Source organism: Lacerta agilis, chromosome 13, assembly GCF_009819535.1.
Source record: "Lacerta agilis isolate rLacAgi1 chromosome 13, rLacAgi1.pri, whole genome shotgun sequence".
Classification (NCBI taxonomy): domain Eukaryota; kingdom Metazoa; phylum Chordata; class Lepidosauria; order Squamata; family Lacertidae; genus Lacerta; species Lacerta agilis.
In genome coordinates this window covers 47018963-47031317 of record NC_046324.1, presented here as the reverse complement: position 1 = coordinate 47031317, position 12355 = coordinate 47018963, and the positions used below count along the sequence as shown (strand labels likewise).

Genomic DNA, 12355 nt, shown 5'->3' with positions numbered 1-12355 from the left:
CCTGGGCTTTGGGAAGAAAGCATGAAGGCTCTGAAAGGATCCTAGAGTCCTCCTGCCTCCTTCCGGAAACCTAGTTTGAACTTTCCCAACTGTAGGAAGAGGAGGGAGGGCTCTAGGACCCTGCCAGAGCCTTGTGCCTCCTTCCCAAAGCCAAGCACTTTGCTTAGCCGGCTCTGGGAAGGCAGTGCATGTGTGCGGTGATGGTGGTGAAATTTTCCCTCAACTTCCGCCCCCCCCCCATGCATACAAAGCACTGTGCAACCCACAAGTTCCATGTTGGAAGTACTGTTTTAGCCCCCTTGGTCTGAGAGGTTGGACCACCCTGGCTTAGAGGGATATGCTTTCAGCTAGGCCACAAGGGCAGTACTGTTGGGTGTTTAACAGGCTTGGCTTGTGCCAGTGAACCACCCTCCTGCCCCATGTTTGAGCACTTGTGCTGGTGTGCAATTCCAGGATCAGTAGCTTGGTAGAACTGGAAGGAGGGAAGGTTACACACAACTCTCCTCACCCTGAGACCAGGTTTACCCGAGCTGGTATGGTAGGAAGCCTGCCCCAGCAAAAGACACACACACACACATACACACTTACACAAATGTTGTGATAATCGTGCAGTTCAGTCCTGGGTGTCATTTGTGTTGCCAGTTTTGTGTGTATGTGTGCACTTCGTTTCGGAGCACCCCTAATTTTTCACTGTGGCGTAGTTCCTCTTTATTACAGTATTGTGCTTTTTATTTATGGTTTCCCTTTTGTGGCTGATTTTATGTACTGAGTTTAAAAAGCAAACCTTTGACCTTGCAGGCCACGAAGACCCCCAAGCTGCAGTTTGCCTTTTTTTTTCCTTGCTAGGGTGGGAGGGAGTATGTTGGCGCTTGGGAATTTCCAGAGCAATCAGGATTCATGTATCTCTCCTATTTCTGTTTTCTGTGTTGTTGTTTTTGTCTTTGCTTCCAACAACAGTCCGTTATTGAGCAGGTCTCATGGGATAACTGAAATGCACCAGATTCCAGGTTCCCTGTCACATAGGTAATCCAAACAGCACCTTCCAAAGAACACTGCACCTCTTGAGGGGCAGCCCACTTAATGCATGCCCGGCTCACATCTCCATGGCTAATGAGAATCTATCTCCCCTTGCCTTTGAATTACATAGATGTTAAGTGGGAGGAGCAAGAGGCAGAATTTCAAAACTTAAGATCATGCCAGATTGAATGGCTGTTTCTGTGCCTCTTCCATCCTTTTGCTTCTTCCTGCCCTCACTGACATCCATCACTGGAAGGATTTCTGCACCTCCTAAGACGAACAACGGGGTACTGCGTTGAAGGCATGGGACAAAAGTGTGTGCATGCTGGATGAAAATGCATGCTTTGGACTTAACTCTCCCAAATGGCAGTGTGTACAGGCAGAAGGGTTCTTTTTGATTCACTAATTATGTCCTCTGGAATGGATGAATTTTTTCCAACCTGCTCCTAACGAAGGGCAGACAGATGTGTGAAAAAACCAGTTGTGCTGCCCACAGATCAGGTTTCTGGTCTCTACCTTTCCCCCTTTTAAAATCCTTTTTACCCATTTCTTAAATATTCTGGTACTAAATCAGCTGATCTACCCAACCCATACTGGTTTATTTTCCCAACCATCTTAGTTGTTATATTAGCTGTCCCCCACAAAAAAAGATGACCCGATGGGAGAAAGTGATTGATTTTCTGCAGATTGTCACCAACAACTGAAAAAATTAGGTCAGTACTGTATAAAAGGAATAGTGACCTTCTCAAAACATGTTTCATTCCTGAATGAGGTTTAATTTTCAGAAAATTTTAAAAAAGTGTTTTACCTATCAAGATAAGTACCGTACCTGACCAAGAAGATACCTACATTTGGACACAGAAAAAAGCAATGTTCTATATCATAGGCAGCTTGGTTTGGATGTACTGTAAGCATTTTCCTCTAATGCCATCTGATTTGGAATATAGGGAGGCAATTTTAACCCAAAGAACAAACAACTGTGGATTTTTTTACTGGCATAAGAGCAGTTTAAATGTCTGATACTAGACTAACACTGCATTTAGTTTTAGTCTACAGTGTCCCTAGAGCTCTCTTACACATACCGCAGAATTGCATGGTGCTGCTTTTGTTGGGATTCCTTGTCACTTGAGTTTTTGTATTGGGGAAATGGTTCGCATGTTTCAACACACACACACACACAATAAGAAACCCTTTCACACAGAGCAAAGCACACTAGAGCAAAGGGTTCTAGGCTAGCCTTCTCCCTGTCATCCTTGAGTGCAGGGATTTTTTGTCATGGAGAAGTATAAAAACAGATTTGATCCTGAAGTGACACAGCCCACCTGCAACTGCATGCCTTGATTCGGTTGCCTGTAAATCAGCTGATGCTGCCATTCCTCTCCATCAACTTCCCCCCGTTTGTAAGGTTTTGTAATTAGATTTGATGGGTGGGGAAAGGCTTCTTTAAAATGGCAGGAAATGGACATTGGCACAAGATGATCAGAAACTGTGCGTGTCTCATTGATTTGTGGTTGGATCTCGTTGTAAGAAATGTACCGGTATGTTCCAGTGAACAATAGCCTGTGTCTGACATGGAGATTCTTCTTTCAAAATAACTGCTAAAGAGGCAGAAGAGTGATTTCATAAGGTTCAGACAGAGATCTCTGGACTTCATCAACAATCTCCCCTCTGGAATCCTGGGTTTAAATTAGGGGTGGTGAACCTGCTGCCTTCCAGATGTTTTAGACTCCCAGTTGCCATCGTCCCTGTCCGCTTGCCATTCTGCTGGGCTGGTGGGAGCATACCTGGAGGCCACCTGGTTCCCCATTCTTGATGTAAACCCTTAGATCATATCACAAGTAGCTCCAGAAAACATTATGTGAGATTGCCAAAACACTGCAAATGTAATCTTGGCAACTAGAAGCTTTCAGGCTGTGCTTGGCTTTGCCCTCATGAAATAAAAAGGGCCCAAAATGGACCCTTAACTTGGGGGGAAGTTTTAACTTGGAAATTAACGTATTTCTCTGATTAGCAAAAAGCAGACAGAAAAGTAAGGCACCCTGGTCTATCAAGACCGGCTGCTTTATATCAGGATCAAGATAGGACTTTGAATCATAGAATTGTACAGTTGGAAGGGACCCTGAGGATCATCTAGTCAACTCTCTGCAATGCAAGAATATGCAGCTGTCCCATACAGGGACTGAACCTGCAACCTTGACATTATCAGCACCATGCTGCAACCAACTGAGCTATCCTTTCTCTCCAGAACCATTTAGCTTTCACCAGGATTAACTGTTGTAGGGGCATAACTGCTTGTTAAATGAATCACTCAGGGCAGCTGTGCTGATGAACTGTTGATGTACAGCCCTGGACTTGAGTGCTCAAACAAAATGGTTATGGGAAAAGTGCAGTTTTAAGGCGCTGATGAGCTAGCAAAGGCTTTTGCAGTTGCGTCAAACATCCAAGCAATTACTCTCCCAACTAAGTTAGCTGTGCCTGCAGTCATCCAGTTCATTTGCCGTCTTTCTTCACCGCGGATTGATTCACCAATAACACCACTCCATAATGGTGCATTTTCTTTGAAGCATGTCTTTCTAATCTTCCCATCGAGGATGCCATCTCTTGCCTTTCCTTTGCCTGAGCATCTGTGTCATCTCTCTCTATTGGACTTTTGCTCCCCCCCCCGAATGGTATTTAACGGTTTGCTCTTCCTTCTCTCCTCCCATGTACAGAGTCTGAAGGAAGGCCTGACCGTGCAAGAGCGCCTCAAGCTCTTTGAATCCAAGGACTTGAAGAAAGACTAGTTCTCTCCTTCCTATTTGGCTTGACCACGCACACCTCCTTGCTTGCGGCATCACAGCACAAGCACCCTTCTGTTTTTTATTCTCTAGGATCCTCACTGCTGTTGATTGTGTGTGGGTTTTTTTCAGTTGTTGTATGGATGCTCCAGAAGACTGGAAAATGCTGGGAGTTCTTCTGCCCACCATCAAATGAACTTCCCAACTTCTTAAGTCCCAACTTATAGTTTTTAACCTTGGCAAGAGAGCTGGGAGAGATTGGGGATATGCTCCCCACCCTCCTTGGCTCTCTACAAAAACATCCTTCCTACTGTATATCCATTACACTTAAGTGTCAGTATTAAGGCTCAACAGCCTGTTGATAAGCTAGCTCTGTTTTACCAAATTCTTTGGTGTAGTGACAGGGCCCTGGGATGGGGGGAGGCAACACACTGTGCTTAGCTCTGCCACTGTTGAGAGGAATCCAGCACTTACGTGCATGCTTTGCATCAAATTTTGAACCACTGAAACAAGACATGCAGACCTGTTTTTGGCATAATCAGTGCCCTTTGTGAAAGCTTGTTTGTTGCAACAAGATATTGAAAAAGACATTTGTGGCAGCCCTGATTTGTAGCTTGGTGTTTAACTATGTGGTCAGTTTGGAATTTATTCCCTTAGATCTTCCTGAAAAGCTTTTAAGTTGCTTTGCATACAAACAGTTGCAGGCATTGATGTGCAATCAGCTTGTGATGAAATTAATCAGTGCAACTTAACTATTTCTCTTGGAGAAATAGGGTGGTCTCCTTCCACATACTCCTTCTGGCAAGGCCATGCCAGAATCTGCACCATTTCTTAAGAGTTTCAGTGGGATGTATCTGCCTCTGTGTCTGTCATACAATGTGACCCAGACTTTTCTCCCACCTAATTTGCTGCAAAACATACAAAACTCTTCTGTCCAGAAGCTCAGGAGTTTTTCTTCAAGATGCCTTTTAAAGAACAAATCTTTTGCAACCCTTACTCTGGTCCTCTGGAGGCAGTAATAGCGCTTCTGCCATGTAATTGGTAGGAATGGTTCAGAATTCTAAGTAGGCAGGGCTCTTTTACAAAGCAGGAAGGGCTTGGCTTGCTGATAAGCAAGAAGTAATTTGGAATAGTACAGCTGAAGTCAGGCCAGTCCTCCAAGCAGGTCAAGGCAGAAATGGGGGCTGGCTTGCCTTTGGATTGACTTAATAGGTCTCAAAACAGTTGAAGAGGGTCTTCTGTATGTGGTAGCATCTGCATGTGGAAATACAGTTGCAAGATGTCAGTGGAGAGAGAAGTCTAAACAGGGGAATGGCAAGTCACAAGTATCCTTGCTAAAAGGGGCATTTGAAAAGTGGCAGTTCAAATTTTTGAAAACATCTTAGTACTCAGTGCCATTGTTTATCTGAAACAAAGCAGTTGTCTGGGCCCATTTGTCCTCTTTACATGTGAGGCCCAATGACAGAAGCAGTGAATATTTGATCTGTTGGGTTCCAGGGCCAAAAGGCCTTTCCCAAGCAGAATAATGTATATAGAGAAGCTTTGAACAATGCATGCAATTTTTTATTCCAAAAGCAGGTGAACATGGCTGTTTTGAAAAATGTATAGGAAGTGTTGGGAAGTTAATTCTACAAGGTTTGTGGGCAAGGTGGCTTTTGGTATTTTAAAAGTCTTTTTATCTGCCTTGCTCAGGTGCGGTGAAATTGAGGTTGCGTTCTGCTTTTCAGTCTGTTCAGACTAAAATTGTTGATCTTTTGAGCAGACAAATCTGTAAAGCAAAGTTTTGCTGTTAGAGGCTAGGGAGAGCACCCTGTCCCTTTTAGTTTCATCCTGTTCTTAATTGGACACAGATTGATGCTATTCTGTGGGCCCTTGCTGCTGATCCATGCCGAAGCAAAACAGCTCTTAGCATCTTTGTTTGTGTTATATGCAAAGCAGTGTTCCTTCAAAAGCTGTTGCTATTTTGGAGCAGGGGGGTCTTAACAACAGAACATTTACTGTCTTCTTGCTGTGTGTCTGGCAGTTTCTTTTTAAATCAGGTATGAAAGGGATAGGGTTTGGCTGTCTTGCATTGGTGCCTCTAGCAGTCTGTCCACACCGTCGGACTGCAGAGAGTGGTTAGCACATAATGGAAAAGCCAGCATATTTTATTCCCTAGGGTGGCTAAGGAAGGATGGTTGTGCGTCAGGCCTAGATTATTTTCTTTCTCCTTTAAAATTATTAACTAGGCTTGTAGCTTGGCAGAAGAATCTTATTTTTCCTTAAGTACCTGCAACTTGAGAGAAACCTTGCCATTGGAATGAATTATCTTTTGCTAAACCACTGCAGATGGATTGTTTATGTTTAATCCATACACTTCTTTAATAAAACAAACGTCCTATGTTCTCTAAGATTAGAATAGCCAGTATTTCACAAACATTAAAATTGGTGTAAAAAAAAAGCAACCAAGCATCTTTTTGCTCAAGAAAGTCTGTACTGCTGTGACCAAGTTGCTCTTCATACACAGCAAAGCAAGTTGGCATTCTAGTTGTATTTCTTGAATGGCTCTTAAAAGGCACAGTATAAACATTATGTGAATAAATAGGTATGTTCTATTGCAAGCTGCTGCATTTTACACAAACCTACACTACAAAATAACTGTGGTCTCAATGAAGTTCAACACTAATGGATGTACAGTATAAATATACTTGCATAACAGCTTCTTTAATCTTGCCTGTTGCAGATTTCTTTATTCGTCTCTGCTTTTGAAACAGAATTAAGTGTTCTGTTAATGAAACTCATTTTCCTTTATCCCATGAAAATATGGAAAATGGGGATTGCTTGTGCCGATGTGCAGTTCCCAAGCAGGCTGTTTTTCCTGTGGCAGAGGCTGCCTGCAAGTAGCCCTACGCGTTGTTTCTTAATAAGTGTCACTTTTTGTAATGACAACATACTTGATTAGAATCCCACTGGATTTTTTGCATTTTGGTGACTCATATGCAGTACTTAGTTTGTTGTGAACACTTTTAAGCACATGCACGCTCAGTGTAGCTTATACTTCCTTTGTAATTTCTTTCTTTTTTTAAAAAAAAAGCTTTGTTATTCTCTTTAAAAATAATTTAAAACCTGTATAGTATTCAAAGCACGCAATGTAAATATTTATTACTCAAAAAAAAAAAATAGTGGAGGGGTTTTGGGGGTGAATTTTTTAAAATCTTGTTCTAATACAGTGTCCTTTTGACTTGGAAAAGGAAATTAGTGTAACCTGATAAACCCACTCTATGTTCCCTTAAAGAATGTCTGTTGGTTTGTTTGAACATTATAAATATATTTTTAAATTTCTCTGATAACTTTTTAGTTTTGGAAATGCCTGTCCAAAGAAGATGTATAGTGTTTCAAAACTTCAAGCCTACTTACCTATACATTAATTTTCTTACCCTTTTCAGTTCAATAATCTTAGAGCTGACAGTGGCATAAACAACTCTTGGGTGTGCATATATATGATTGCAGAGAGTAGTATATCTGTATATTAATGGTGGTAGTTATTCTGTCACTAAGCGTACATCAGTATTCTTGCATGGTAACTTGGTGCTGTTGCGGAGTAAACCAAGGATTTCAATAAGGGAATGGAGTAGATTTTTATTCCTGCAACCCACCCATCATTTTCAGGTTACATGGCATGGTGATGTAACAGCATGACAGAATACAGTTAACGTAGGATGATTATTCAATTTACTGTAACACTATATTTCATTGCGATGTAGTTTCAACAGAGTTACAGTGCCAGGGTCATCTTTACCACTAGACTATGGAAAGTAGATGGGAGTCCATTACTGACTGCATGCCTTGGAGAACAGTTATATGGCACATTAGAAAATGTCTTGCTTTTCCAAGCGGTGCTCAGCAGCCTCATGCCATGCACTGAAGTCCACTAAGGAGTAAATGAAACTGGGAGTTGACAGCAGAACCCCTCTAGTGCCAAGTAAATTAACCCCTCTAGTCATTGAGGATTGATGTAGGGTTCTCATTTCAGTCTGCCAGTAGAACACAGCTTCTAATCGTGTATTAAAACAGTTGTCTCTGAGAGAAATAGATGCACTTGAGAAGCTATCAGCTTAGTGTTCTTGAGTAACAAAAGCCTGCATTAGTACACTCCTCGAATGTGGTACGTTTGGACAAAATGTGTATGTGACTAAGGTGAGGCAAGCACTGTACACACACAGTTATCCCTATTTGAGATCTTCCTCATGCCCACTCAACACCAGCTTCCTTTTCAAAGATACTGAAGTCATCAGTCTATATTATAAACCTGCTTGATTGACAAGCAAGCCTACAGAAGCCTCAACTCCTAATTGACGACGACCAAATTGTGGTCATCCAAGCATCAAGCATGAGGAGAATTATCAATTACTCCAGCTCTGCAAGATTCAGAGCCAGAGCAGCCATGGGATTCAGCAGGAAAGCTGCTAACCCCCAAAACTGGAACTCACATGCAAGATAAACAGAATCAAATAAAACCAATTCATTGGGGGAACGTATTCTCTAATTTGCCTGGTGAACAAACATGTCCAATCTGACTTTCCTTTTGCAAAGATGAATGGTTTGAGCCGCCTCCTATGAGTCTGAAAGGTATCTTTCTCCTTGTTTTGTTTTCATGCTTTTAAGAGCTGTTTCCTCCTTCAGCTGTTCACTGTAATAGAAGTATCATTTATGTCACAGTATTTATTCCTTACAAACCTTGTGTGACATGCTAGGGTTCCCATGGATGTAGCTGATGATTATTTTGTAAATATTAATTACTTAACTATACATAAAACTGTATCGTAATAAACTATTTTTGCACCACCCTTGGCATGCTGTGGAGAAGATTTTTGTTAACACTAGAGGCAGAGAAGTTCTTGAAATAGCATTCCAATGTTTTTGCATCCTTCAATTAGGAATAGAAGACAACAATCAAGGATGCTATGCTTACTAATAAAATGATCTATGCAATACAATTGTGGAAAGCCTCTGAGTACTTTCCATCTGCTCTGGAGAGGCATTTCAGGGCAGATACACAGCAAAAATAGCACATGTGAAATTAGTAAATGAATTACAAGCCTGGTAGAGGAAGGGAACGCTGTGGATGTAGCCTATCTTGATTTCAGCAAGGCCTTTGACAAGGTGCCCCATGGTGTTCTTGTAAAGAAGCTGGTAAAATGTGGGCTGGACAAGGCTACCATTCAGTGGATTTGTAACTGGCTGACTGACTGAACACAAAGGGTACTCATTAACGGCTCCTCTTCATCCTGGAGAGAAGTGACTAGTGGGGTGCCACAGGGTTCTGTCTTGGGCCCAGTCTTATTCAACATCTTTATCAATGACTTGGATGATGGGCTTGAGAGCATCCTGATCAAGTTTGCAGATGACACCAAATTGGGAGGGGTGGCTAATACCCCTGAGGACAGGATCACAATTCAAAATGACCTTAACAGATTAGAGAACTGGGCCAAAGCAAACAAGATGAATTTTAACAGGGATAAATGTAAAGTACTACACTTGGGCAAAAAAAAAAAAAAATGAAAGGCACAAATACAGGATGGGTGACACCTGGCTTGAGAGCAGTACATGTGAAAAGGATATAGGAGTCTTGGTAGACCATAAACTTGACATGAGTCAACTGTGTGATGCAGCAGCTAAAAAAGCCAATGCAATTCTGGGCTGCATCAATAGGAGTATAGCATCTAGATCAAGGGAGGTAATAGTACCACTGTATTCTGCTCTGGTCAGACCTCACCTGGAATACTGTGTCCAGTTCTGGGCACCACAGTTCAAGAAGGATACTGACAAGCTGGAACGTGTCCAGAGGAGGGCAACCAAAATGGTCAAAGGCCTGGAAACGATGCCTTATGAGGAACGGCTTAGGGAGCTGGGTATGTTTAGCCTGGAGAAGAGAAGGTTAAGGGGTGATATGATAGCCATGTTCAAATATATCAAAGGATGTCATACAGAGGAGGGTGAAAGGTTGTTTTCTGCTGCTCCAGAGAAGCGGACACGGGGCAATGGATTCAAACCACAAGAAAGAAGATTCCACCTAAACATTAGGAAGAACTTCCTGACAGTGAGAGCTGTTCGGCAGTGGAATTTGCTGCCAAGGAGTGTGGTGGAGTCTCCGTCTTTAAGCGGAGGCTTGACAGCCATCTGTCAGGAATGCTTTGATGGTGTTTCCTGCTTGGCAGGGGGTTGGACTGGATGGCCCTTGTGGTCTCTTCCAACTCTATGATTCTATGATTCCAAAGAATTTAATAGTACATAAGGATGATTGTAGCAGCTATCCCAACCTGCAGTTACCCTTCAATACAAGTACTAAGAAACATTTATGAACTACCATTGGAAGGCCACAATGATTACAGTACACCAACAGAAGCATCTAATGATCAGTTGGAGTTGAGTATATTACTAAACAGCTTCAAGAAAGGTTGAGAATTCTGAAATAGTGATAAATTACTATTGATTACCACATTGTGGTTCTGTAGGCATTTTGCTGACAGTTTTTAAAAACTAAAAGCTAAATGAATATAGCTGCTTTAAAACAGCTTATGACCCTGGAGAAAGTTCTATGACCGTGATCCACTATCTTCCTCCTTCTCTTTGAGGAGCGCACAACATATTTAAATCACTACAGTGTACCCACCTCTTGGGTACAATAGAGTTTCTACTGTATCAGAGTATTGTGTATAGAGTATAGAGTTTCTACTGTATCAGAGTGCACACATATGCACTCTTTGGAACAGTTTCAATACTTTTGGAAACTCAACCATTGAAAGACTGATGCAAAGCCCTTTAAAACTCTGTCAATAGAATCATAGAATTGTAAGTCCAACCCTGTGCAATGCAGGATTAAAGCATCCATTGACAGATCGCAATCCAACCTCTGCTTTCAAACCTACAATGAAGGAGAGTCCACATCTTCCAAAGAGAGTCTGTTCCACTGTCTTAACAGCTCTTACTGTCAGAAAGTTTCCCCAGATGTTGAGTATTCCTACCTCAACAGTTCCTTCCCTAAACTGGCAACAAAAAATACGCTTACACCAGAGTTGCATTTCTACACTTGGATATTGGTCATGGCTACAACTTACATGCCAACATAAGGTGCCTCTCAGCCTTATTCTGCACCCACCCATTTATTAGGACAGGCAGATGTTTTTGAGTATACCCTCTTCAAATGTGATATTCCAGCTGATGTTGGCTGCCCAATGGCCATCAGTCCCACCCAGGAGGGTCAGTGGTCAGAAATGAAAGTGGATAAAGTCTTAACACCTGTAGAGTCACAGCTTCCTCACCCACTGCCATACCAAGTACCAGTTCTGTTTGAGATTCCTCCATTACAGGGAGTTGACCTGTAAGGTCCCTTCCAACTCTACAATTCTGTGATTGTAGGCTGAACTCTACACATGTACAGTTATAGAATCATAGAGCTGTAGAGTTGGAAGGGACCTCCAGGGTCATCTAGCCCAATCCCCTGCGATGCAGAAATCTCATGGCCTTAAAAAAAAAACCCAAGGAAGGAGAGAGCACCACAACCTTCCAAGGGAATCCGTTCCACTGTCTAACATCTCTTACTGTCAGAAAGTTATTCATAATGTTTAGTTGGAAACTCCTTTCTTGTAACTTGAATCCATTGGTTCAGGTCTTACCTTCTGGAGCAGGAGAAAACAAGGCTGCTCCATCTTCCATGTGACAGCCCTTTAGATTGTTAAGATGGCTATCCTATCTCCTCTCAGTCTCCTTTTTTTCCATGCTAAACATACCCATCTCCCTTAAACCGTAAGGCTTGATTTCCAGATCCTTGATCATCTTGGCTGCCCTCCTCTGCACACGTTCCAGCTTGTCAATATCCTTCTTAAACTCTGGTGCCCAGAACTGGAAACTATTCCAGGTGTGGTCAGTCCAAGGCAGAATAAAACAGTAATACTACTTCCCCTTCCACACATGAAAGAGCAGCACATGAATTATCTGTGAGTTAAGCACACACATTCATGCCCATCCACACACTGGGCATTTATTTTCAAGTAGGTCTCCTGCTTTATGCTGCTCATCTACGAAGGCAAATGGTTCTATTCTAATTATTTTTATTATTTTATTTATACTCCACCCATATGGCTGAGCTTCTGGGTGGCTTACAGCATATCTAAAAACAATAAAAACATCAAGCATTAAAAACCAAAGGGGACAAAGCTGTTCAGGCAGCAACCATTTTAGGTGCATCCGATATGTGCGCAATTACACACACAAGCATCGCACTGAACTCGAAAGTAACCCAAAAACGTCACAAAAGGGGGCAGAACAGGGTAGTTGCAGGTTTTTTCAATCGTGTTTCAAATATATGGATTTAACTTAAACGTGCAGTGCCTTGGAATGTAAGTGCCACATAAATTTGGGAGTTGGCTGTATGTTAAAAAGGTCCCCGCCCCCCAGTAACATCCTGCATGTGGATGCTAGGGTTGCCAAGAGAATAGAAGAATAAACATTCTTCTTGAAATGCTATCTACATGCGGGGACAGTTTTTATAACAGAAACATATGTATTAGAATTTAAAAGGC

At 42.1% G+C, this 12355-nt stretch overlaps 1 protein-coding gene across 6 annotated transcripts in view; it reads left to right on the top strand.

Annotated features, from left to right (window-relative positions):
* Positions 1-8620, top strand: part of MPRIP (myosin phosphatase Rho interacting protein) — a 145215-nt gene extending 136595 nt beyond the window's left edge. For 4 of the 6 annotated variants that reach the window (XM_033168086.1, XM_033168090.1, XM_033168089.1 and 1 more), the window contains one exon: positions 3729-8620. In XM_033168086.1, coding sequence (XP_033023977.1) covers positions 3729-3800 — 72 coding nt within the window. In that variant the 3' untranslated portion in view covers positions 3801-8620. Of the gene's footprint in view, positions 1-957; positions 1024-3728 lie in introns of all 6 variants that reach the window. The other 2 variants (XM_033168088.1, XM_033168092.1) reach the window with 1 other exon arrangement.
* The last annotated feature ends 3735 nt before the right edge of the window (positions 8621-12355 follow it).